This window comes from Pseudochaenichthys georgianus, chromosome 6, assembly GCF_902827115.2.
Source record: "Pseudochaenichthys georgianus chromosome 6, fPseGeo1.2, whole genome shotgun sequence".
Lineage (NCBI taxonomy): Eukaryota > Metazoa > Chordata > Actinopteri > Perciformes > Channichthyidae > Pseudochaenichthys > Pseudochaenichthys georgianus.
In genome coordinates this window covers 28,946,055-28,973,401 of record NC_047508.1, presented here as the reverse complement: position 1 = coordinate 28,973,401, position 27,347 = coordinate 28,946,055, and the positions used below count along the sequence as shown (strand labels likewise).

Below are 27,347 nucleotides of genomic sequence, written 5' to 3'. Positions count from 1 at the left end.
ATTAGACTTTCACGTTATGTGGATTTTATAACAAAGAAGGAACATTTTTGGTACAACATTAAACTGTAGTGTCTTAAACAGCCATTTTAAGTTATCTGTGGCCCTAAATATCTACCTCATTCATGATTTTATATTGAAATATATTTACCTGTCAAATACACATATTTTAGTTCCCAGATATCTTCTCATAGCCTCAACAACACATGGATACATAATGCTACACAATATTATTTTCTCCCCCTACAACTCATAAACACTCTCTGCCTCTGGCTTATTATTATGTTATTGTCGCACCCCATTTAATTTTTGTATGCATTTGATATCCAGTATTCACACTCACACAAATTGAGCTAAAACATTCACTCTCCTCGTCCCTTTTCTCACATGTGCACAGCTGTGTAGTGTTTTAGTGAATGACATTGATTAATATGTTGCAGGACACGCTGATGAATCTGGCCAAAGCAGTGGCCAATGCAGCTGCTATGTTGGTCCTGAAGGCCAAGAACGTGGCCCAGGTGGCCGAGGACACCATGTTGCAGAACCGGGTGATCGCAGCTGCCACTCAGTGTGCCCTGTCCACCTCACAGCTGGTCGCCTGCACCAAGGTACTGATTTAAAATGGATCCTCTCAGTAGCCAAGTAGGTAAAGGACATACCAACATGCAGGAGATCATCCAAAAGGATATATGACCCTAACCATTGCAGCTTTTTACTAAAGTGTCCTATGGGGATGTGCAACATTAACCTAAAAAAATTTCTTTGTGTCATATCTTGAAAATATTGTGACTTTTTTAAATCAGAAGCTTTTAAATCACAATTATAAGTTATTATACTTGGTTGTATAAAACAAGAATTACCGCGATATAATCTTTCAAATGTGATACAACTTTTCTGATTCTCTGCTGATGACTGTGTGTGTTGCAGGTGGTGAGCCCAACAATAAGCTCCCCAGTGTGCCAGGAGCAGCTTGTGGAGGCCGGAAAGCTGGTGGACCGCTCAGTGGAGATTTGCGTGAAGGCGTGCCGTTCAGCCAGCGACGACGGCGAGCTGCTGAAGCAGGTCGGAGCCGCGGCCGGCGTGGTGAGCCAGGCCCTCAGCGACCTGCTGCAACACGTCCGCCACTACGCCACTTGCGGAGAGCCCATCGGACGCTACGACCAGGCCACAGACACCATCATGAACGTCACAGAAAACATTTTCACTTCTATGGGTGACGCTGGTGAGGACAAAAATAAGTACTAGAGAACGTTGTGGGTGTCAGGAATTAGTAATGCTTTCAATTGAAGTTGTTTAGTGTCTCTCAAGTTTCTGTTTACCCACAACAAGGACTGAACAGTAAAAACTAATCAGGTGATATTTAACAACTGCTTTCATTTTACCTGTTCATATTTGTTTTGACTAGATATGAGGGCCTCAAATTGTTGTCTGTATTTTTGTTCATGTTAAGAGATCTAAAAGATCTTGTGTAAACATTGTCAAAGCTCAGGCTATTTGTTATGGTTCAGGCGATGAGGCTGAAGAATTTCCAAACCCTGACAATTCTCAAGGGGTTGCCAAACATGTCATCCAAAACCACTACAGAGCTCTCAATCTGGTCTCAATCAGTATCAGGCCGGCTTTGAAACCTAAAAGGAAACATATGAATGGCCCATTTTTGGAAGGATAAACCTTTTACCTTCTATAAATCTAAATATAAAGAGAGGGAAAAAATGAAAATATGTTGCAGTAGATTCAGTGATTATACTCCATTCTACTGATAGTGTATTAGTTGATTCTCAAGGCCATTAGATGTAGGTTGTAAAGCACCTTGATGTCTTTCACAGACTCCTCTGAGTTATTTCCAGCTTGAGGTGGGTGTTTGGGAAACATGTTTTATTCAAGTCACGAGATGAGTCAAAAATAGACATTTCCATGGGTTACTTTATCCCTACAGTCTCAACTCATTATCCAGAAAATAAAATAAATAGACAAAAACAACTCTGAAACTTAAACTTTCAAAAAGATGTGGCTGTCTTAATTGATACAAATATACGACAATGTGCACAACAAACAGTGCTCGTTGTACAGATGTACAGAGACTCCAAATCAGATTTCCCGCACAAACCTATTTTCAGCTGTAATATCGGTTTGCGTGGGGCATCTGCCTTTATGTGCTTACTTACTGTCTGTATGTGTGAACAGGTGAGATGGTGCGCCAGGCCAGGGTGTTAGCCCAGGCCACCTCTGACCTGGTCAATGCTATGAGATCTGACGCAGAGGCAGAAGTAGATGTCGACAACTCCAAGAAACTGCTGGCTGCAGCGAAACTGCTGGCCGATGCCACAGCTCGGATGGTGGAGGCAGCTAAGGTAAGAGCATAAGATGTTCAATCTCACAATGTCATGTAACAAATATGATTTTTTTATTTGCTCAAGCATTGAATTAGTATTATTACGTATAAATACCTCAATTAAATACCCTTATCTTATTTGTTTCTGAGAATATGACATTACTTTAGTAATCAAGCACTTTATTCCAAATGAATACAACAGACTTGGATCATTTAACACCATTAGTCAGTTTGATCCACAGCTGGTAATTCTGTGAATATGATATGGTCTTCTTACATTTCTAACGTCAAACTGAATGAGTGCAAGATCAGCTGAACTTAATGTTATGGAATACACATTTTGGTATTACTGTATGCACTAACTAACAGTATCATTTCAATATAAATAAAGGGTACAGCATTTTAATAATCTGTTGGCACTGTCGAGCAGGACACTATCAACTTAAAATACCCAGGCAACTGAAACGCTGCCTATACGGCACATTAGATGTGTCTGATCTGTGACACATTAATCACCACATCACTGTCATGATCAAAGGGGAAGTGGGAATCTAGCACTGACTGTTTCCTTGGAAACTGCCAGCAAGGAGACAGGACTAAATCCAGTATTTGCATCTATTGCACAACGAGTGTAACCACAGTTGTTAAACTTTCGTGGCTAAAGTCTGAATAGCTATTGTTATATACTGTATCTGTGTGTCACCGACATGTGTGTTTGTGTGTGTTTATGTGCTCTCAGGGGGCGGCTGCTTACCCAGAGAATGAGGATCAGCAGCAGAGGCTTAGAGAAGCAGCGGAGGGGCTCCGCGTAGCCACCAATGCTGCAGCTCAGAACGCGATAAAGAAGAAACTGGTCAATAGGCTGGAGGTGAGAAACTGGAGTCAACATGTTCTCATCTTTGTGTTGTTTGACCTTGAAAACACAACACTCCTCCTTGTTTCTCCCTTTCCCACATTTTTGGAAACCCTTTTAGAATAACGTGGTTGTTGAATAACAAAGCAAAAGGAAACAAATGCCCGAAGGAGAATAATAAAATGCCTCAGCCGTCATTTGTAGAAATATGGCCCATTTAGTTTATGGGTCTGTGTTAATTCTCTTTTTACCTGTGAGCTATAAATCCCATTAGTTGTGTGAATAAGCCATCTGAGTATAAAGATCTGCGTTTAGCCCTTGGTATCAGTTCAGCCCAATGACTACCCCCTCTTAGCTCCAGAGCGCACAATGTTCAATTTCCTAGGCACATAAAGTATGCATCACCTAGAGCTGGGATCAGCCCGCTATCAGTCCGCCTCCTTTCCTCAGATGGTCACAATGATGGTGTTTACGGTGGCCTCCATGAAGGAAATGAATGAGCCGTTTAAGATCAAAGTGTTATGAATCTGCAGGTGTGCTTGTAGCAATTATCACTGTCACCCCTTGAAACCCAATGAATCTTACTTGTGTTATCCTGACACACTGTCATGCATCTGTTGTGCATATGTGCATGCTTTAACTGAAAAGTAAATAAAATACAGAGAGCCTGCAGAAACATAGGTAGAAATGTCCACTCGCATTCTCAGTGTTTACTCCTCTGTCAGTATAATGATATCATGTATCCTGGCTCTCTTTCATCCTCCTCGCCTCCTCGCCTCCTCATCCACTCAACAAGCAATGTCTTCCCCCTCTGTTTTCAATCTTGTCATCACTTCAAAGCTAGTCTTGTGTCTATGCATTAATGTGAGCTTTGTGTTATTTATTTTTGTATGCTGTGCGTTGGTTTTGGAAACATACCACGAGGAAATTAATGCGGTTCATCCTATGAAATAAAGATTTAGCAATGCAATCACACCTATTTCTCTCTTTATACAAAATGGTGGTTTGTGACCCTTTTGATAAGAACAACACTGACGGAGTACAGAACATGACAGCCTAATAACACATAAGACAGAGCAATAGGGACTCTCAGGTTCCACTCTCTTACTTTACTCTTTGATTTCCATGTGTATCTTTTTAACAGATAGCTGCTAAGCAGGCAGCGGCCGCAGCTACTCAGACTATCGCAGCTGCCCAAAATGCTGCTGCTTCCAACAAAAACACAGCCTCACACCAACAGCTAGTGCACAGCTGCAAGGTATGATCATGTTCACGTTATACTGATGTATTAAAAAAGTTAACTTTGAAAAAACAACCGTATAGTGGATTTTTCTTCTGGCTGCACTCTTTTGTATGTAATCGTGATGTTGCGGATGTGAAGAATGTATTGTTGGTGTGTTTCATTGCAGGCAGTAGCAGATAACATTCCCCAGTTGGTGCAGGGAATGAGGAGCAGCCAGTCGCAGCCCGAGGAGCTCGGTGCCCAGCTCACCCTCATCATGGCCAGCCAGAGCTTCTTACAGGTGACACCCTTCCCCAGGAACTATCAAACCCTCTGTCATCAGATACACACACATAAACTGCTCATGTAGTGCTTATGAATGTGTTGTTGTTCTTTTCTGTCACCATTGCTCAGCCTGGGAGTAAAATGGTGACGTCTGCAAAGTCAGCAGTTCCCACAGTGGCCAACCAGGCTGCTGCTATGCAACTTGGGCAGTGTGCCAAAAACTTGGCTACCTGCCTGGCCGAGCTCAGGACGGCCACCCTGAAGGTATCTATATACTGTCAGAGATACTGTAGCAGGAGTCTTCTCACTGATGCAGGAAATGTGTTGCCATCTCTTGTCCGTTGTAGAGCTTTACAACTCATTTAAAGATAGCCGGCACAGCATATACAGTAGGCTGTTATCCTGTCTGCACTGCTTAACAGACATGTAAGTCAAATGTATATGTGTGGGGTTTTTTAAGGCCCATGAAGCCTGTGGTCCACTGGAGATCGATTCAGCCCTCAAAACTGTACAGACACTGAAGAGCGAGCTTCAAGATGCAAAGATGTCCGTCATCGACAGCCAACTCAAACCTCTTCCTGGGGAGTCGGTCAGTACAACATCTGCTGGGAAGTTCTGTTGAAACATTATACTGTAGATATCCAACTGTAAGCATACTAACATGATTAGATCACAACTATGAATAACATGGTTTATATGCGTGTTCTGTTGCTCAAACAGCTGGAGAAGTGTGCTCAGGATTTGGGAAGTACATCTAAGGCTGTGGGCTCCTCCATGGCCCAGCTGCTAACATGTGCTGCACAGGGCAATGAACATTACACAGGTAAGGGAAAGGAGACTTTTAAGTAACCACTAAGCTAAATCATGTACCTTTGTCTTGAGTAGTTACATTGAAAGAATGGAAATGAGACATCCTGATATATTTTGTTTATTTTTTCGTTTTCTAAACTGTGACGAGTGGGAGTGAAAGGATAAAGCAGGCATACAAACATTATGAATCATTTATTTGTGCCATCATTATTTCTATAAACTGAACCCTTTGAATCCAGCATGGCTTGGCTGATTTGCCGTCGATCTGGCCCAATTGTGGGTCTCACGGGACAAGAGATGAAGACAGATAGAGAAAAGCATTTCTAACAATGACTGCTCCCAGGCAGCACTTCATGCTGCGGCCCACAGGGCTGCTCGCTACTCATTAATCTTATTTTCACTAGATTTAACATTCCATCAGCAAATGGCTCCACTTGGCTGGTTAATGCGATTTGATGCAATTTGCTGCTTTTTCTTCTCGGCTCTGTGTATAATAAGTTAAGGGCACCTCCCATGTGGAGCCATATTTATTATATTAGCTCATTTAAACAATGAGAGCATTTCAGTAACACAGCTTGTTCTCAGTGTGGTACAGCTAGCCCCTGCCAGCTGATTTGCGCAATGAAATTACAATTATAGTAAAGACAGCAGATACACATACCTCTCAGTTGCTAATGCTTAAACAGGACTGTAAAACTAATGGGAATTCGATTAATGTTTAGTAAAGTGTCAGTTTAGTCTGCTTATCTCTGTCCCTGTGATTGATAATATTCATTATAATTCCATAATGTGTTTTGCAGGTGTAGCTGCTAGAGAAACAGCTCAGGCTTTGAGGACGTTGGCTCAGGCAGCCAGAGGTGTAGCAGCCAGCACCAAAGAGCCTCAGGCTGCTGCTGCCATGCTGGACTCTGCCCAGTGTGTCATGGAGGGCTCGGCCATGCTGATCCACGAGTCCCATCAGGCCCTGGTGCACCCGGGGGATGCTGAGAGTCAGCAGAGACTCGCACAGGTATCATAGCTCCCAGTAATGTATACCCTACAGGCAGGGAAACTTATATACCCATCATATGTTCTTCTCAGGACTCTCCCTCTCCTCTGCTGATTTATAAACATTCTTTCCATAACAATCATCCAGCTCTAAGCGTTGCTATGTTCTCTCTGCTCTGCCTCTCGCCTGTTCCTCTCTCAGGAGTGCCACAGTGAAAATGCTCAATATCCATCAGCCCTTCAGGGCATAAACATATTGTTTGGCATATATCTGTGACAGCAGCATAAATTAGTGACCAGGATTACTGTGCACCCCGGTTAGCCCAATTTGCATTGGAGATGTTTTCCCCCATATAGATGTGCTCTGGGACTTTGTGTTGTGTAGCACATTGTTAGAGTGAGTAATGGTGGTCCATTGACAGAGCATTGTGCTGTGTTTCAGGTGGCCAAAGCAGTGTCGCACTCCTTGAATAACTGCGTGAATTGCCTGCCAGGCCAGAAGGATGTCGACATGGCCCTCAGGAGCATTGGTGAAGCCAGCAAGAAGCTGCTGGTTGACATGGTGAGTCCCGTCTTTACTTGGGGATTTCTTGACATCTACTTTGTATTTACACAGCATCTGTACTGACACCATCATTATTATACAACCTGAATACTGAATACTTCTTAATGAACGGGAAGCAGACAACTCTGTCTGTAGATGCTTTTTATGATGATGATGGTGTGATTGCGACCATATATGTTCGCAGTTATTGTTTTTTTAATGTGTTCTGTAACTGTGCTACTGCCTATCTTGGCCGGAATTATCTTCAAAATAATAAAGCTTTATTTATATAGCACTTTTCATACAACACATGCAGCTCAAAGTGCTTTACAAAATGACACCTCACAAGTAAAAAATAAACAACAAGAAGTTCCCCTCAGATTATGTGTTAAGAACTTTACAGGTACATGCAGCAAAATATAACATTTTAACAGGTTAATAGGCACAAGGAGGTTAAATGTATGATAATAAAAATAATAAATAATGGTTTCTCTCTGACAGATAAGACACAAGACAACTGAATCGATGCAACAATATAATATATAAAACAAAGTGAACATATAGGTACAACAGAAATACAAATTCTGAAAATTAAAAATGAGATGCTTTATCTGAATGAGACTTTCCTGGTCTTAATAAATACAAAATATCTCAATCTTAGTTCGATTTTTGATAGTCTGTGTTTTACATTAAGCCCTAATTGGTGTGTGTCATGTCTTTGAAGCTCCCTCCCTGCAGTAAGGTGCTCCAGGAGGCCCAGAGTGACCTGAACCACACAGCCGCTGAACTCAACCACTCTGCAGGCGAGGTCGTCCACTCCTCACGGGGAACGAGCGGCCAGCTGGCTGCCGCGTCGGGAAAATTCAGCCAAGACTTTGATGAGTTCCTGGATGCTGGCGTTGAGATGGCAGGACACACCCAGGTAGGTTTCATGACCAGACAACCCCCTCCACACCACATGGAAACAGTTCAATGGTAACTCACTGTCATTCAAACCTTTGATGGATAAAGTCTTCAATGCTTAGCGAAGAAAAGCTCTGTCACTTTATTGCCGAACATATTTAAGCAATTTGTTAATAAGACCTTTTCATCTAATTCACTTTGGCACATGATGTCCCCAAGAGCAATAACGCAGTCTGATGTAATGAGATCTCATGATGTTCCTGTTCCGGTTATTTTGCTCATTAATTTGGAAAGAGCGTCTGGGATTGGAGTTGATGTAGCATAACCCCCAAGCTTTAATCAGGTTTAAAGCTGCCTGCTGAGCGAGGAAATAGGATATAGGTGTTAGGGATAAATCAAATACATTTGTACAATAGTTTATCTCTTGATAGTTATTGCAGATACAGTAAATGATCTTAATCCAACAAAAAAATCACCTGTATTTTTCTTTTTCCCTTGTCTTTGCAGAGCAAGGACGACCAGATACAAGTCATTGGTAATCTGAAAAACATCTCCATGGCGTCCAGTAAGCTGCTGCTGGCTGCCAAGTCTCTGTCTGTGGATCCAGGTGCAGCCAATGCTAAGAATCTTCTAGCTGTGGCAGCAAGGTGCGATAAGTTGAAGATAGGGCCTGATATGTATCAGATGTTCTCCTTCCCAGTACTTGTTTGTTATCGTAAGCATATTGTCAAAAATACCTGTGTCAAATTGAGAAAAATCCGATCTTTTTATTAAATGTCTTTGCTGCATCTGTATGCCACTCCCAAGCTGTGTGTGTTCGGTATTGCTAGAGGGATGTGCGTAGTAAGAAGCCAACAGCTGATTCCGCAGGGCTTTGGGCCTGGCCGACTTCGCTCTGTCTAATTAAGAAGATGGAAGCCTATGCTAGGGCCTGTCTGTGCTCAGCGAGGCTGAACACAAACTCAAGAGAATCTCTGCTCTTCTGTGCGCTGTGTTAGCCCATCGCAGTGAGGGGCCGGCGGAGCCATGCTTCAATGGGGAGCTGAAAGCATGGCTGTGTGTGCATGCGGAGGACACATGTGAGAGCTAAAAAGCCTGTGTGTGTGTCTGTGTGTTTCAGGGCAGTGACAGAGAGTATTAACCAGCTGATCACGCTCTGTACCCAGCAAGCAGCAGGACAAAGGGAGTGTGACAACGCCTTGAGGGAGTTGGAGGTAGCCGTCCTCACATACACTGTACCACACACAGACTCCTTCTCTTCAGGACTGTTTTCTGTTGCCTTTTCATGCCTGTATGGGTTTTATCGAGGAAACTAAGTGCATTTTTTTCATCCTTTTCTTTGCATCTATTTTGCATTTGATTACACCCCGAAAGCCATTACTTGTGGACGGATAATTAATTCAGAACTATAGGAAGTGCATTAGTGACTGGTTGAGCCAGAGCATTTGTGCATACTTAAGCCTACGTGCAGTTATACTCAAGTTACTGAAAATGGCATAAGGTTGCACATTTTAAAGGCTTGACTATAATGATTTATCAAGGCAGTATATTCTCATCAGTTTGATTTACATTTATAGTATTTATTTTTTCTTTGAGTTTAGTTGCTGATTAAAGTGTACTATCAAGGCAGGAGTGTTTTAGTGGTGTGTCCATTCTAGTTTTAGTTCTCATCATCTCTGTCTGTGTGTAGGCTGTCAGAGGCCTGCTAGATAATCCCAATGAGCCTGTCAACGAGCTCTCCTACTTTGACTGCATCGAGAGCGTCATGGAGAATTCAAAGGTACAGCTTTTCAAAAATAATTGTCTCATCTATATACTTCAACTGTCAGAGATAGTTTATATATTAGGCAGATGAATATGTAATTAAAATATGTTTTCTCCGTTTCCTCACCCCTCAGGTCCTAGGAGAATCAATGGCAGGTATATCACATAACTGTAAAACAGGGGATGTGATGGCCTTTGGTGAGAGCGTGTGCGTGGCGTCCAAAGCTCTGTGTGGCCTGACGGAGGCTGCAGGACAGGTGAAATCACAGCATTATAGTAACTTTAAATATTATGACTATGCTTTGGCTTTCATCTGAGCTGTTTCCTCTTCTGTACTACTCTTCCTGTTTGTTTTAATCTACTTATAATTCATCTGGTAACATTTCAATGAGGAAAAACAAATTGTTGAGCATTTTCTAAAGGTTGTTACAGCCCTCTCAACAATACATGAAAACAGATTCAAACATCTTGACAAGAAGGAATCCATTCATAAGTGGCATTTAAAGCTTAGCAGGCTATGACAGATAGCCAGGTTGCATTGGCTCCCATCCCTAAAGCTGAAAACTGCTATTCAACATTCAGTTGCCTTGTGTGGAAAAGGGCATTCTGACAGATCTTTTGTTTCCTCTGCAGAAAGCTCTCCTGTTATGCAAAATGTATACAATATAATTTAAAATGTATCTGTCCATGTACTGTAATCATGTGATCATATTTGTCAGAGAATGTGGACTGCATGTGGTGGGTGTTAGCTTGTTTTTGACAACAAATGGATCATACAAAACAAAAATACTTTCTTAATTTGAAAACTGAAACATTAATATAACTGTTTGTGTTTTCTTCCTTCTAGGCCTCTTATCTTGTAGGTGTGTCTGATCCGAATAGTCAGTCAGGGCACGAGGGGCTGGTGGATCCCATCCAGTTTGCCAAAGCCCACCAGGCCATACAGATGGCTTGTCAGAACTTAGTTGACCCAGCCAGCAGTCCCTCACAGGTAAGAAGGTTCAAACCCTGGCCAATGGGGACTGATCTTAGAGCAGTAGTGTTTTACATAAATATCTTGTGACTGATTTAATAACACTTTAAGTTTGAAACCCTTAGAATATTTTACACACCTCACTGGGATGCCTCATTTAATAAAGAATCTGCTTCCTGCTGTTTGTCTTTTCTTTGTCAGATCTTGTCTGCAGCAACAATTGTAGCCAAGCACACCTCAGCTCTCTGTAATGCCTGCCGCCTAGCTTCTTCTAAGACATCCAACCCTGTGGCTAGGCGACAGTTTGTCCAGTCAGCCAAAGAGGTGGCCAACACCACAGCCAACCTTGTCAAAACCATCAAGGTCAACTCCCCAACTGATCAAAACGTTGAGTGTAAATTTGTTACAGAATTCTTTCGTCATGTGAGAAGCTGTGATTGTGTGTATAATTCAGTGGCTTACAGAAATATGACCAAATTAGACAAATATTTATATGCAGTCGTCTTGTTTCAGGGCTCAGACGGAGATTTTTCGGAAGATAACAGAAACAGATGCCGTGTTGCTACGAACCCTCTCCTTGAGGCTGTAGAAAACCTTTCAACCTTTTCCAACAACCCTGAGTTTGCCAGCATCCCAGCGCAAATCAGCCATGAGGTATTCATCTAATTTGATCCGTGTTTGTTCAGAACCTTCTTTTTGATTCTTTCCTCAGTTCCTAGTGATTTAGCTGAATGAAAATGACTGGTTATATTTCACCAGGGACTCAGAAACATCCAATTAGCTTTCTCTTCTCACTCATCCTAGTGAAGCTACTCTTCAGAGAGATTTCGTGAATATGTTTGTCACTCCTGCTCTCAATCCCCTTCAAACACAGAAAGGTTTTTACAGCGAACATAGGGGGGAATTGGATTAAGGTCCAATGTTCCCTTTTCTTTCTATGTTTTAAAGACTCTAGAAGAAAGATGGCTTTTTATTTTTCAATCTGAGTGAAGCAGTTCTCGCACAGTCCTCTAAAAGCTTTATGGCTGTAATCTGTTGGAGGGCAGTGTTTAACTGCACTCTTTTTTCAGCACAGCTGCTCTAATCTTCAGCTTGTTAATCTAATTGTCGAGGGAAGCTTTGACTGGGATCATAAAGACTGAAGGTGTTTCTTCCTGCATCTGTGTAAAGCTGCCTTTTTAATCTCATCCCTCCCTTTGATTGGGCCTTTGATCTCTCCCAGGTAGTCAAGGAATATTAACACCTCTGTCATGAACATGTGGCTAGCTCTTTGCTGTTGAGATGCTCCCTGGGCTGTTGTTTCACCTGCACTAATCTTTTTATTTCCACAGGGCTCAGCATCTCAGGAGCCCATTGTGCGTTCAGCCCGCTCCATGCTCGATAGCTCCACTTATCTATTAGAAACAGCCCGCTCGCTGGTGCTCAACCCCAAAGATCCTCCAACATGGTCCATACTGGCTGGCCACTCCAGAACAGTCTCTGACTCCATCAAAAGTCTGATCACCTCCATCAGGTTGGTATTATTCCTATCTCCTGCCACATCAGTCTCTGAAGGATTGTCTTTAATCGAAGTTTGTGTTGGTTACCCACAGAAAAATATGATGCTGAAGCCAGAGGGCTTACTCTGCTCAAATAAGCAATAAATGGTCACATTAGTTCATACCTGCTGAGATGGGCTGCCTCGTAATAGATTATTTAAAGCTACTGTATTGAGCATTGGAGATATTCCAGTGGATCTGCAACACATTTAGTCAAAGGTACTTACCCACCTAGATCTATCTAGTCATCATCCCCCAAACCAAGGCATATGCTATACTCACAGATAGATACGGTCCACAATAGACTGCATTTGGTTATCACATGTTTGAACGTGTGCTTAAAAGTGAGCTCATGGTGATGGGGAGACCCCTGGCCATTAAATCCTTTAAAACCCACTCTGCAGGTACAACAAACAAGATATTGGCACTTTTAGTTTTATCTTTGGACAGAGACAGGTTAGCTGTTCTCATTCATAACACTCCGTTCGATGTCTCACTATGGGATGCGCCTCATCGCGGAGCAAACAGAAGCATCAATCTCATTACGCCAATCCTGATTGGCTGGTGATCTTGACGTCAACGTCAGGGAATCACCCCCTATAAGTAGCTTGCGCCACGACGCATGCGTCATTCAAACACCTCTTCTCGCTTCAGAGCACATCTCTACAGTAGCCGGACAAGCTTAACTGTCCACAGACTGAACCCAAATCCAAAACATTTCGGTCGACGGGCGCTCGCCGGCTACTCCTTCTGCTTCGCAAGAAGACGGTAATACTAACGCCAGTTAGTATTAAAATCGACCTCGCCGTTTCTTTCCCCGGAAAGTAAGGTAAGGTTTTGATTTTTCTCAAGCTAGCTACGCACCTGTTGCTAGCTAGATTCCCCTTACTACCGTCACCACGGTAGCGAGGACGCTTTTCTTTTTCTCTCTCACGGAGGAGAAAAGGATTAGAAGTATATTGACACACCAGTCAATATTCTTTGAGAACAAAGGACCCACACCGTCCCTTTTTCTCCGGATTAAGGACGGGTTGGTAACACTTTTCTCTCAACGACGTACCTGTTACGAGCGGGTCCTCTCCACGCCACGAGGCGAACAAGATGGACGCCTCTCCCCCTCACACCAGAGGAGTCAGGGACTCGGAGGCTCGGTCATGCGGCAGCGGGTTGAAGATAGCAGGCACAGACTCACACCAGGTCTGCTCGTCCTGTCTCGGGCTGGAACACGCCCGGGAGGCTATCGACAACCCCGGCTCGTGCGGGCATTGTGCCCGTTTCACCCGAAGGAGCCTCCACCGACGGCTAGCACACCAAGCTAGCTTGTTGGAACAGGACTCCCTCATGTCCACTGATTCGCGTGTGGCAATCAAGACACGGGGGCATCCGCCACAGAGACTGAGCCCCTCACTGTGTCGGTCTGGGGCTCACTAACAGCGGCAGCTGCGGAACCGGGATCCCACGCCGTGTCAGGCCGGGACCCGGTGGCGGCAAGAGACGCGGGAACGGAGCCCCACGCCTCACCAGGCGGGAGCTCCCGCCGAGTCCTCACCATGGTCTCGCCCGCAGAGGATGTCCTGGAATTAAACTACATGGAGGACGAAGAGGACACCTCTGAGTCCCTCCTGTCTGATTCGGATGAGCAAGAAGAAGATATCTTCATGTCATCGGCTCAAACGGCAAAGCCGGGAGCGATGGCTGCTCTCCCGGGCGATAGCACACCAGCTTCGCCCTGTCTGAGCATGGACCTGCAGGCCGCGTGTCAGCGCTCTGCGTCCAGGCTAGACATCCCATGGCCCGAAATGGCCAAGGAGACCGCCAGGTCCGGTTACGAGGGGAAACATTCTCCCCAAGCAACGAGGACAAGGAGGCAACTCCTCCCGGTCTTCCCGGAGATGTTGGATGAGGTGTCGGTCTCGTGGAGGGACCGACCCTTTAGCAACAAGGCCCCAATCCGCAGCGTTGTCCGTCAGGGCTCTGAACGTTTCCTCACTGCTAACCGCATACCAAGCGGAGCTCTGTGAGGATATGTCGAGTAATCCTGGACCGGCCGTTCTGGACGAGTTGGCCGCGGTCACAGACATTTGTCTCCGTGTCCAACGCTGCGCCGTCCAGGCCACGGGCAAAACAATGGGGATCATGGTGGTGCAGGAAAGAGCTAGATGGCTCAACCTCACCGACATGCCCATCGTGCCCGAGGGAATTTTCGGCTCCGCTCTTGCCTCCATGCAGAGGAGATGCGAGTCGAAAAAGTCCAAGCTGCCCCGAACCCTGCTCGGTTCAAAATACCGAAAACGCAGAGGTCGCAGTCCGCCCTGAGTCCCCAGCCCAGGCAGGGGACGAGGACGAGCTGGCCTAGAAAATCTCCGGTTCCGGCTGCAGCCCAGGCTCAGCCAACCCAGAATTTCGGCCAGCAGTCGAGGAAGAAGAAGCGAGCGGCGTGACAGCCCCCCCTTCTCCCCTCTGTGAGAGAGCTGGAAGTCTACGGTTCCCCAGCTCTAAATGTGTCACCATCCTCAAGTCCGCATAAACACATGTCACACACTTATTGATTTTTCTGTCATAAAACATTTTCCGCTGACGCATCCAGGCTTCGAGACAAGGGCGCAGCTCGAAAAAATGAAAAGAAAAACAATAAAAACAATAAACAGTCCGTCAACTGTTCCCCTTCTGAGAGCAGCTACGGCCTCTCTCAAAGGGCGGACAATTGACGGGTCTGTGAAGGCACCACCGTCACGCGCATGCGCAGTGCCGGCTGAGGCTGTGAAGGCACCACCGTCACGCGCATGCGCAGTGCCGGCTGGGGTCGTGAAGGCACCACCGTCACGTGCATGCGCAGTGCCGGCTGGGGTCGTGAAGGCACCACCGTCACGCGCATGCGCAGTGCCGGCTGGGGTTGTGAAGGCATTGTCGAAATGGGGCACCACAGTGCTCAGACACTGGAGGGGCCCATAACACAATAAATAGAGACTCAGAGGGGAAGAGACGTGACATCTCAGCTAGCTCTAAGGAGCATACAGCGGGAGATGCTCACGACATCTGCTTGGGTTTCTCAAGACAGTTACATGGAGCTACAGACTCCAAGTCACCGTCACCCCCCCTCGCTTCTCGGGCTATCTGTATTCACAAGCCCGGGGAGAGTCAACCCAAAGGAGGGTTTTATCTATAATGCCCGCCGAGCAGAGTCAGATTACGCAGACAAATGTCCTCGTAAAGCACCTGCTCAACATGGGTCTCATAATAAAACTAAACCCCGCGCGCAACGGCGTGCGGAGAGTATTGATTATTATGAAATGCGTAGTGGCACTACGCCACTGGCCGCACCCAAGTTTTCTAGTACGGGGCGCGCCTACGGGTGCTGTCCTTTCACGGAAGGTGGTCACCACGGACGCATGTCTGACAGGCTGATAGGGTATTTACGAAGGTCGCCCGGTGAGGGGTCTCTGGAGCAGAGACCTCCAGCGGGCGCACGTAATTCACCCGGAGCTTTTAGAGGTGTTCCCCACCCTAAAACGCTTTCTGTCTTCTCTCAGAGGACACCATGTCCTCGTGAGGACAGACAACACGACCACAGTATCGTGTATGAACCGCCAAGGGAGGTTGCGTTGTCTCCAGTCACACACACTGGCACACAAACTGATCCCTTGGAACGGCAGACGTCTCCTCTCTCTGAGAGCGACGCATGTACCAGGAGTGATGTACCTCGGGTCAGAACTACTGTCCAGAGGTGCACCACTCTATGCAGACTGAACTCTACATCCAAGGATCGTGAGTCCGCTGTGGGTGCGTTACGGCAGAGCCGCGTTAAATCTGTTCGCATAAAGAGAAAATGCTCAATGACAGCTGTTCTCTTTAATGCACGATTTAAACGCACCGTTAGGCGTGGATGCACTCGTACACGATTGACCTCCGGGTCTTCTGTACGCGTTCCCACCCCTGGCTCTGATACCCCCAACTCTGGCCAGAGTGAAGGAGCAACGCCACAAACTTATCCTGATGGCTCCGCCCTAGCCCGCAAGGTACGGGCTGGCGGAGATATATCAGCTGTTGTGCGGGCAGCCATGGCAGCCCCCACTACGCAGGGACAGATTGTCTCAGGCGGAGAGGGCGATCCTTCACCCACGCCCAGAGCGTGGGGCACTATGGGCCTGACCCGTGAGTGGTACAATCTGAATACAGTGGGACTACCTCAGAAGGTGATAAACACTATTCAGAGTACGAGAGCTTCCTCCACCAGGTCTCTTTACGACTGTACTGTCATACTGTGAGTTTTAAATGGGCTCAGAATGACCCCATTTGAACCCCTGGAAGGAGCTGACATGAAACATCTGTCACTCAAGACAGTGCTGTTACTGGCCCTGGCATCCGCCAAGCGGGTCAGTGATATTCATGCGCTGTCTGTACATCCCTCATGCACTCAGTTCGCCCCAGGGCAAACGAGAGTGTTGTTGAAGCCCAACCCTGCCTTTACACCAAAGGTGGTTGGTTCGTGTACCCCGATTGACATTGAGGCATTTACTCCGCCGCTGGTTTCCTCCGAGGAACAGCAGCAGGATCTGTTGTGTCCAGTCCGTGCTTTACGCACATATATAGACAGATCAAAGGAGCTTCGTCTTAATGACCAACTCTTTGTGTCCTGGGCTAACCCTCACAAGGGCAAGCCTGTTACTAAGCAACAGCTCTCCCACTGGATTGGGGAGGCAATTGCTTTGGCCTATACGAGTCAGAGTTTGCAAGCACCTTCGGGTCTGCGGGCTCACTCGACTCGGGGCCTGGCTACATCCTGGGCTTTGTTCAAGGGTGTTTCCATCCAAGACATCTGTGCAGCGGCGAGGTCCTTTTGTCCGCTTTTACAGGCTAGACGTCTCCGCTCCAAGCGTGGCCCGAGCAGTGCTGGGCACCTTGTTGAGTCGGGACTCTACCTGTTAAGTTCTGGTTGGTTGGTTGGTGATTTTTCGAGATAAGCTCGTCTGGCAATACGGGAGCTACAATTTCCCATAGTGAGACATCGAACGGACTGTTATGAATGAGAATTATAGGTTACCTACGTAACCCCAGCCCTCAGAGTAACATGAAGTAAGTGAAGCGAGAAGAGGTGCTTATTTTGAATGACGCATGCGTTGTAGCGCAAGCTACTTATAGGGGGTGATTCCCTGACGTTGACGTCAAGATCACCAGCCAATCAAGATTGGCGTAATGAGATTGATGCTTCTGTTTGCTCCGCGATGAGGCACATCCCATAGTGAGACATCTCACTTCATGTTACTCTGAGGTCTGGGGTTACGTAAGTAACCTATAGTTTCCAGGCCAGCTGCTGTAGCTCCATATAAAACATACAGATGTAAAAATGGTGTACATTTTCTCATCCAACCCAGTCAGAAAAGTGGGAAGAAAATATTTCCCGTATTGTCAAACTATTACATTTAAATGTATTTAAGTGTCTATTTGAGATGAATTGGGGATGTTTATACCTCTTAGTCTTTTCAATATTCAAACTGTTTAAATGTATTGTATATGTATTGCACAACAATGTAAAACACTATTAACACATGTATTTCTTAACATTTCTGATAACAGGGACAAGGCACCGGGCCAGAGGGAGTGTGATTACTCCATTGATAACATCAATAAGTGTATCCGGGACATTGAGCACGCTTCCCTAGCTTCAGTTGGGCAGACTTTACCCTGCAGAGATGATATCTCCATGGAAGTGAGTTCAAGTACCTCATCAGCTCCTTCTTGTCCGAGAGAAAGAGCTGAATGGGATCTGTAGTCTTTCTGTTGTGACTTAGACCGTAATTCTCTGCTGTTGTAACTCAACAGGCCCTCCAGGATCAGCTGACATCCTCTGTGCAGGAGATTGGGCATCTGATTGATCCCGTCTCCACAACGGCTCGAGGGGAAGCTGCCCAACTAGGACACAAGGTGCTGGTCTGACCATATATCCCTTTATCCCCTCTGGATTTAAAAAGAAAAACCCATTCCCTCTGTCTTCTGTCTTGTGATGAAACCTTTCCTCCTCTCTAATACTTCTTCTCCCAGGTGTCCCAGCTCGCCCGTTACTTTGATCCTCTCATAGTGGCAGCGGTGGGCCTGGCCTCTAAACTGCACGACCACCAGCAGCAGATGACCATCTTAGACCAGACCAAGACCCTCTCAGAGTCTGCCCTGCAGATGCTCTACGCTGCCAAGGAAGGAGGGGGAAACCCAAAGGTGCTAAGCCGCTCATACAGTATAGACACAGACTGTTTAACCTATCATTACCTCTATTACAAGGATCACCTGTGATATCAAGCAACATTTCCTGTTCTTTCAAGGGTTTAATTATTTTTGATAAAGGGGATCATGAAGAACTTACATCTGCCTAATTTTCGGAAATTCTCTATACCGTTTTCTTTTAGTCTTTTTGCTCGTTTCAAACTCAGAACAAATCAGCAGGAGCTCTTGCTAGGTTTTAGGATTCCCTATTCTTTTTGAATTGATTGTAGTGATTGTTTTTAAATCCCCTGTTTATTACACAACGTAATCCTTGTGATAAACTGTTTGTCTAACCTTGCCTACATTATTCAGTGTAAGTGAGAACTGTAGGGAAGTTGTGCTCTCTGGGATAGTGCTACATGTCATATTTGTTATGTTCAATAAGTCTCATATTATGTTCACTGGAGATAAATCAAAAATAAATAACAATGTTTCTTTTGTTTCATTTTGAGTTTTAATATTTCAAAAATAGTACAAGTCCTTACAGCAGCAAGAATCCAGCCTGGTAAAGTGTCCTTCAGAGTGACACTGCGTACTCACCAGCTGTAGGGACATGCTGATGAATTTCATTCTGGTTAGACCTTGGCACAGAAACGTTAATCTGCTGGCTGTGTCCCCAGGCGTCCCACACCCACGATGCCATCTCTGAAGCATCCCAGCTGATGAAGGAGGCGGTGGACGACATCATGGTTACTTTGAATGAGGCGGCCAGTGAAGGAGGCATGGTCGGGGGCATGGTGGAGGCCATCGCTGAGTCCATGGGCAGGGTGAGTAAGGGTGTGTTTGTGTGTGTTTTGTTAAAGAATGCATCAGTGTGTTACCAGTCTGCTCAGGTGGTTTTAAATGGATTTCAGGTTGACACTTATTCCCAACCTTAAGGCAAAAGGAGCTTTGCCTGTAAGAGAAAAAATCCACAGTGAGTGTGCAGCGACCGTTTCCTTGTTGTGGGTTTAAAACGTGTCATCCACTAGACTAATGAGAGTCATTAGTCTAGTCGGATGACAAGTTATCATTCATAACACTCCGTTCGATGTCTCACTATGGGATGCGCCTCAACGCGTATGCAAACAGAAGCATCAATCTCATTACGCCAATCCTGATTGGCTGGTGATCTTGACGTCTACGTCAGGGAATCCACCCACCCTTTAAGTAGCTTGCGCTACGTCGCAGCGTCATTCAAACACCTCTTCTCGCTTCAGAGCACATCTCGAATATCAGTAGCCGGGCTAGCTTAACGGTCCACAGACTGAACCCAAGCTAACATTCGGTCGACGGGCGCTTGCCGGTTACTTTTTTGCTTTGCAGAAGAATTGAACAAATATTAACACACCAGTTAATATTGTAATCTGCCCCGCCGTTTTTTCTTTCGGAATAACGGTAAGGTTTGATTTTTTCTTCAAACAGTAACATACCTGTTGCTAGTTTATCCCTCCGCGCCGACACCACGGAAAGCGAGGACGGACTCTTCTCTCCCTCACACCAGAGGAGACGGAGATAAGGAAGATATTAACACACCAGTTAATATATTTTTTTGGGGGGAAAATCTACCTCCTCGTTTTTTCCTTTCGGAATAACGATAAGGTTGGATTTCTTTTCTCGGTAACATACCTGTTACTAGCTTGTCCCTCCGCGCCGACACCCCGGCAAACGAGGATGGACCCTTCTCTCCCTCACACCAGAGGAGTCGGAGGCTCGGCTCGGAGGCTGCGGGTTTAGGATCTCGAGCACGGACTCACACCAGGTCTGCTCGTCCTGCCTTGGGCTGGAACACGCCCAGGAAGCTATCGATACCCCCGGTTCGTGCAGGCATTGTGCCCGCTTCACCATCAAGAGCCTCCGCCGACGGCTAGCGCGCCAAGCTAGCCTGTCGGGACAGGACCCCTTCATGTCCGTTGATTCGCCGGCCGGCAATCGGGACATGGTGGCAACCGCCACAGAGATTGAACCCTGCGCTGTGTCAAGCTGGGGCTCAACAACGGCGGTAGCCGCGGAATCGGAGCCCCGCGCCGTGTCAGGCTGGGGCCCGGTGGCGGCAAGAGCCGCGAGAGCGGAGCCCCGCGCTGTGTCAAGCTGGGGCTCCCAGCTGGACTTCACCGTGGTTCCACCCGCGGAGGATGTCCTAGAGCTGGATTATATGGAGGAGGATGAAGAGGATGCCTCTGAGTTCCTCTTATCCGACTCGGATGAGCACGAAGATGACATCTTCGTTTCATCTGCCCAGGCTGCCAAGCCGGAGGCGATGTCCGCTCCCCCGGGCGAAAGCACACCAGCTTCGCCCTGCCTCAGTATGGACTTGCAGGCCGTGTGCCAACGCGCTGCGTCCAGGCTGGACATCCCCTGGCCTGAAGTGGCCAAGGAGACCTCCAGATCTCGCTATGAGGGGAAGAACTTGCCCCAAGCAGCGAGGATGAGGAAGCAGCTTCTCCCAGTCTTTCCAGAGATGCTGGACGAGGTGTCGGTCTCGTGGAGAGACCGCCCTTTCAGCAACAAGGCCCCAATCCAGGGTGCCTCCTCTTTGGACTTTGACGGCATGGAGAAGCTCGGCCTGCTCCGCATGCCGCCCATGGAACCGCTGGTGGCAGCCCACCTCCAACCGCGGCTGGCTTCGGCACCAAGCAGGAACCCCACGCTACCGGCAAAGGCAGACCGCTTCCAGTCAGCAATGACCGAACGAGCCTATAAAGCCGCAGCTTTGTCCGCCAGGGCGCTCAACATCTCCTCGCTGCTGACCGCCTACCAGGCGGAGCTCTGCGAGGACATGACGGTCAAACCTGAGCCTGCTGTGTGGGACGAAATCGCAGCGATCACGGACATTTGTCTCCGTGTGCAGCGCTGTGCAGTCCAAGCCACGGGCAAAGCACTGGGGATAATGGTGGTACAGGAGAGAGCCAGGTGGCTTACCCTGACGAACCTTCCAGACCGGAAAAAGAGGACGTCTTGGATATGCCTATTGTTCCCGAGGGCATATTTGGCTCCGCTCTAGCTTCGATGCAGCAGCGGTGTGAGTCCAAAAAGAAGGAGGATGAGGCTCTCCAGCTTTGTCTTCCCCAAAGGATCCAGCCGCCGCCTTCAACGGCTGCCTCATGTCCTGCCCGTTTCAAGATCCCGAAACAGCAGAGGCCACGGCCCGCCCTGGGTCTCCAGCCCAGACACGAGGCGAGGACAGGCTGGCCAAGAAAGTCTCCGGTTCCGGCAGCAGCCGCTCAGGCACAGCTGGCCCAGACTTTCAGCCACCAGACGAAGAAGAAGAAGAAGAAGAGGGCGGCCTGACAGCTTCCTCTCCTCTCCTCGATAAAGGAGCTGGAAGTTCCTTGTTCTCCAGCTCCAGAACACGTTTCAGTGTTAGATGCTCATGTGTTTCCGGGGTGCAACCATGCCCCCATCTTCCCGCCGCCTCGAGTGATGTCAGAACGTCATCCTCAAGTTCGCGCCATGAGGGAAATGGACTTAACATCAACGACAGCAAGCTCCGCTGCTCGTTTAAGTCACACAAACACATGTCATCAATATTGTCTTTTAATAAATAATTTTCCACTGTCGTTTCCAGGCTTAAAGCCAAGGGCGCAGTCAATACAAATTAAAAGAAAGACAATAAAAACAATAAACAGTCTGACGTCTACCCCCCTTCTAATAGTGGCTGCTACCTCTCTCAGAAGGCGGACGATGGACGGGGCTGTGAAGGCATCACCGCCACGGGCATGCGCAGTGTCGACCGGGGTTGTCAACCTGGGGTACCACAGTGTTCAGACACTAGATGGCCCCATAACACAACAAATAAAGACACAGAGGGCAGACGACAGAGATGTGACATCTCCACTCGCTTTGAGAAGCGAAAGGTGGAGGATGCTCACAGATTCTGCTTGGGTTTTCAAGACAATAACACAAGGTTACAGACTCCAATTCGCTGTCACCCCCCTCACTTTTCGGGCATTCTGCATTCGCAAGCCCGGGGAGAGTCGGCCCATATTCTCACGAGGACATCATGTCCTCGTGAGGACAGACAACACGACCACAATATCGTATATAAACCGCCAAGGGGGTTTGCGTTCTCTCCAGTTACACATGCTGGCACGCAAACTGATCTTATGGAGCTGCGGACGTCTCCTCTCTCTGAGAGCGACGCACGTACCAGGAGTGATGAACCTCGGGGCGGATCTGCTGTCCAGAGGTGCACCACTATATGCAGACTGGACTCTACATCCAATAATTGTGAGTCAGCTGTGGGTGTGTTAAGGCCGGGCCGCGGTGGATCTGTTCGCATCAAAAGAAAACGCTCAATGTCAGCTGTTCTTTTCAATGCGCGATTTAAACGCACCGTTAGGCGTGGACGCGCTCTTGCACGCTTGGCCTCCGGTCCTTCTGTACGCGTTCCCACCCCTGGCTCTGATACCCCCAACTCTGGCCAGAGTGAGAGAACAACGCCACACTGATCCTAATAGCTCCACACTGGCCTGCAATGTACTGGCTGGCGGAGATATATCAGCTGCTGTGAGGGCAGCCGTGGCAGCTCCCGCTACGCAGGGACATATTGTCTCAGGCGGGGGGGACGATTTTTCACCCACACCCAGAGCGCTTGGCACTATGGGACTGGCCCGTGAGTGGTATAACCTGAATACAGTGGGACTCCCTCAGAAGGTGATAAACACTATTCAGAGTGCGAGAGCTTCCTCCACCAGGTCTCTCTATGACTGTAAGTGGAGGGTGTTTGAGGAGTGGTGCCTTAAAAAGGGACACATCTCTTTTCAATGTCCTGTGTGGCTGATGATTCATTTCTACAGGACCTGATCGATAAACACAGAGCTTTCTCTAGGATCAAAGTGTACCTGGCTGCTATTGCTGCATGCCATGTGGGCTTTGAGGGAAAGACGGCTAGCCATGGTCTGCCGTTTTATGAAAGGGGCTCGCAGGCTCCTCCCTGTTTCCAGGTCACTGGTGCCCTTATGGGACTTGGCAGTGGTTTTAGATGGGCTCACTCGACCTCCATTTGAACCCCTGGAAGAAGCTGACATGAAACACCTGTCACTGAAGACAGTGCTGTTACTGGCTCTGGCATCTGCCAAGCGAGTCAGTGACATTCATGCACTCTCTGTACATCCTCCATGCACTCAGTTCGCCCCGGGGCAAACAAGAGTGTTGCTGAAGCCCAACCCTGCCTTTATACCTAAGGTGGTTGGTTCATGTACCCCCATTAACATTGAGGCATTTCCTCCGCCACTGTGTTCCTCTGAGGAACAGCGGCCGAATTTGCTGTGCCCAGTCCGTGCTTTACGCACCTATATGGACAGGTCAAAAGAGTTTCGATGCAATGACCAACTCTTTGTATCCTGGGCTAACCCTCATAAGGGCAAGCCCGTTACCAGGCAACAGCTCTCTCACTGGATTGTGGAAGCGATTGCTCTGGCTTATACGAGTCAGGGTTTGCACGCACCAACGGGCCTGCATGCTCATTCTACTCGTGGACTGTCTCCATCCTGGGCTTTGTTCAAGGGTGTTTCCATCCAAGACATTTGTGCAGCAGCGAGCTGGTCCTCACCGCTCACTTTTGTCCGCTTTTACAGGCTAGATGTCTCTGCTCCAAGTGTGGCCCGCGCAGTGCTGGGCCCCGTGTTGAGACAGGGTTCTACCTGTTAAGTTCTGGTTGTTTTGGTGATTTTCGAGATAAGCATGTCTAGCAATACGGGAGTTTCAATATCCCATAGTGAGACATCGAACGGAGTGTTATGAATGAGAACTATAGGTGACTTACGTAACCCCAGCCCTCAGAGTAACATGAAGTGAGATGTCTCACCAGATGGCCCTTCTTGCTAAGGCGAAGCGAGAAGAGGTGCTTATTTTGAATGACGCTGCGACGTAGCGCAAGCTACTTAAAGGGTGGGTGGATTCCCTGACGTAGACGTCAAGATCACCAGCCAATCAGGATTGGCGTAATGAGATTGATGCTTCTGTTTGCATACGCGTTGAGGCGCATCCCATAGTGAGACATCTCACTTCATGTTACTCTGAGCCCTGGGGTTACGTAAGTAACCTATAGTTTTAAACCCACAGCCCACTGGTGATGTTAGCTGTCACTCGTCCTGCTGGGGGACATGTCACTGTGTAGTCATCACAGTTAATAATTGGTGATGATCTGCTCATCCTCTTGGCAAAGATCCTTGTGTTTTTAATTTAATTTTACCCTCAGCTTAAACGCAGAAGAGCAACAGTCATTAAAACCCAATGAGAATTTATAAAGTGGCCCCATTTTCCAATAATTTATACATACATTTTTTAATTTTTCCTCAATTATGGCTTTTTTATATATAGCTTTCACAGCTGGAGACGATTTTTCTGATTTAAAAAAAATTATTTCAGCAACATCCAACTTGATGAGTAATAACTTCGGGGAAAATGACAACACAAGCTGCATTGGAAACAATTGCATCCTTCACTTGATTGCGCGCTGACACAACTGTTAAAAACCAAAAGATCCTCAGATTTGAACATCATAATAATAATAATAATCAATAAAGCATGACATTTAGGAACAAAGTTTAAAGCAGAATCTGTAACTAAGCTATTAGACCAGGCGTTAAGGAAATGGTGGAATAGTTATTAACCATTAATGGAATAAGCAAATAAAACCTCAAAACCTTTATTTAGTATGCTTTATATTAAAAGTGATACCAAACGATAACAAAAATCTCACATAAAGTAAATTGTAGAAAACACTGAGGATAGCTTTGCACCATGTCCTCTGGAGAGATGATAACTAAAAGGTTCATCTTCCCAGCTGGATGAAGGAACACCCCCCGAGCCTGAGGGTTCGTTTGTGGACTACCAGACCACCATGGTGAAGTACTCCAAGGCCATCGCTATCACTGCGCAGGAAATGGTGAGTGCACTAAGATATTAACGCCTGACTCTATGTGTTTTCCATTACATTTCCAATCTGCCATGACAATATTTGTCAGTAGGGCTGGAGAAACATCAATCTGCCTCTGCTGATGATGTATGTTCTCTCTGTCGCCAGATGACCAAGTCAATAACCTGCCCTGAAGAGCTCGGTGGCCTTGCCTCTCAGGTGACAGTGGACTACGGACAGCTCGCACACCAAGGACGCCTCGCTGCAGCCACCGCAGAGCCCAACGAGGTGAGAAGCCACGCTCTCTGTCCTATGGAGCATATGGGGAAAAATAAAATGATGATATCAAAGATTTACCATATCCGCAGTATATCTCTCTTGCAATTGTGCCCCTGAAACGTCAGACTGAAATATCGACTAAGGGCTGTATTTTACACCAGAAACGCTTTGGGATGTATTCACTCACTCAGTGATAAGAGCAGATGTGAGCTGTGACGCCCCTTCCTCGAGGCTGCTCCCGACTGTGTGAGATCAAACAGAAATAAACCCCTCCAGCGTCCAGACAGACTTTTCTTAAAGCTTCTCTGTGTAGTCCAGAGGACAACAATGTGTGGACACATTGCACTAATAAGCGCAAAGCTCTTATCAATATATTGTACATAACAGGCTGCTAGAAACCCTGCTTGTGCCTCTAAGTACAAGTCTAAAAGCCTATAGTGATGCTCATAATGAAGTACCACCCACCCGTGAATCTCAGTCTGTAAATTAAAGGTGTAGGGCTACCATTCCCTCTGTGAGGGTGCTTCAATTCATTTTCCTCCAACTGCTGGATAAGAGACATGCCAGTTAAAGACATGAGTGCAATTGTTTCATACAGTGACACAAATTAGAAGATGGATGCGGCGTAAGTCGATGACTGGTTCTGCTTTCAGATTGGGTTCCAGATAAAGACACGAGTGCAAGAGCTGGGCCACGGCTGTATCTACATGGTGCAGAAGGCTGGAGCCCTACAGCTCAGCCCCACGGACAGCTTCTCCAAGAGGGAGCTCATCGAGTGTGCCCGCGCCGTCACCGAGAAGGTAAGCCAGGGAGACTGGAACTGGTACAACATCTTTAACTGTATTTTATGCATCTGTACTTATTTAAATAAAGTGATTAAGATCATTTAATTTTGTGTAGCTGCAAGAAGTTGCTGCAGTTCCGGCGTAAATAACTATTTACTATACTGTTACAGGTATGCTTTGTATTATGACTATTATTCATTATTATTAAAGGTCTCCTATCATGCAAAATTTGTATGTCTTTTATCCATAAATATGTGTCCCCGGGATGTAAGGGAACTCACAAAGTGTCCGAAAACAGGAGCTGATCCAGATTTGCATCCGATATGACGTAATATCTGAAATGTGGGCTGGCTTTACGCCCACGGCCCTATCAGATACGTCGCTATCAGAAACAATGCACAAAGTGTTTTGGAAGTAATATGGTCTTTGTTTCCATTAGCAAGCACCGCTAACACTCAGAGCTAACGCTGTACTGGAGAGAGTATGTCTAAAAAAAGCAGGAAATAAAAAGGTACTCACCTTGTGGTAAAAAGAGAAAAAGCCTTTGAGCGCCATACTGTTTCAGAAATAATCCTTGATGTGGTTTTGAACATAATATGTTGTTTAATCACGGCAGCATTTAGCTGAGTAATTGGGTAGAATTCTCCTGCATGAGCAGGCATTAGCTCCCCACTACTTTTTTTTGTTTAAAGCTACGGACCCAGAATCAGCACTTCTCTAACAGGGCTGAAATAGTGGGTAGAATGGGTGATCTGTTTGGTATTTTGAGCAAAAAACGTCATATACTGTACATGTTTTTTATATATCTGAGACCTATAATATATGCCTATAAATATTAAGATAGGAGAACTTTAAAGTGTAGCTTTAGCCCAATATTGCTCTAGTATAGAGTCAGAGGACTATATTGTATGTTATTCTAGGTGGGAATAACTTAAATTATTTTGTACCATGCAGGTCATGTGAGCCTGCTCTCCTGATC

At 46.6% G+C, this 27,347-nt stretch overlaps 1 protein-coding gene across 5 annotated transcripts in view; it reads left to right on the top strand.

Annotated features, from left to right (window-relative positions):
- tln2b (talin 2b) overlaps positions 1–27,347 on the top strand; it is a 91,899-nt gene that overhangs the window by 49,415 nt on the left and 15,137 nt on the right. For 4 of the 5 annotated variants that reach the window (XM_071203513.1, XM_071203510.1, XM_071203512.1 and 1 more), the window contains exons 18-44: positions 438–605; positions 925–1,219; positions 2,182–2,348; positions 3,069–3,197; positions 4,327–4,440; positions 4,592–4,705; positions 4,819–4,953; positions 5,150–5,278; positions 5,410–5,512; positions 6,300–6,508; positions 6,929–7,048; positions 7,755–7,952; positions 8,441–8,580; positions 9,054–9,147; positions 9,624–9,713; positions 9,832–9,954; positions 10,545–10,688; positions 10,872–11,057; positions 11,184–11,324; positions 12,002–12,183; positions 17,783–17,915; positions 18,029–18,130; positions 18,248–18,418; positions 19,084–19,230; positions 25,233–25,334; positions 25,473–25,592; positions 26,237–26,383. In XM_071203513.1, coding sequence (XP_071059614.1) covers positions 438–605; positions 925–1,219; positions 2,182–2,348; positions 3,069–3,197; positions 4,327–4,440; positions 4,592–4,705; positions 4,819–4,953; positions 5,150–5,278; positions 5,410–5,512; positions 6,300–6,508; positions 6,929–7,048; positions 7,755–7,952; positions 8,441–8,580; positions 9,054–9,147; positions 9,624–9,713; positions 9,832–9,954; positions 10,545–10,688; positions 10,872–11,057; positions 11,184–11,324; positions 12,002–12,183; positions 17,783–17,915; positions 18,029–18,130; positions 18,248–18,418; positions 19,084–19,230; positions 25,233–25,334; positions 25,473–25,592; positions 26,237–26,383 — 3,903 coding nt within the window. The remainder of the gene's footprint in view (positions 1–437; positions 606–924; positions 1,220–2,181; positions 2,349–3,068; positions 3,198–4,326; positions 4,441–4,591; positions 4,706–4,818; positions 4,954–5,149; positions 5,279–5,409; positions 5,513–6,299; positions 6,509–6,928; positions 7,049–7,754; positions 7,953–8,440; positions 8,581–9,053; positions 9,148–9,623; positions 9,714–9,831; positions 9,955–10,544; positions 10,689–10,871; positions 11,058–11,183; positions 11,325–12,001; positions 12,184–17,782; positions 17,916–18,028; positions 18,131–18,247; positions 18,419–19,083; positions 19,231–25,232; positions 25,335–25,472; positions 25,593–26,236; positions 26,384–27,347) is intronic. The other variant, XM_034085356.2, reaches the window with a different exon arrangement.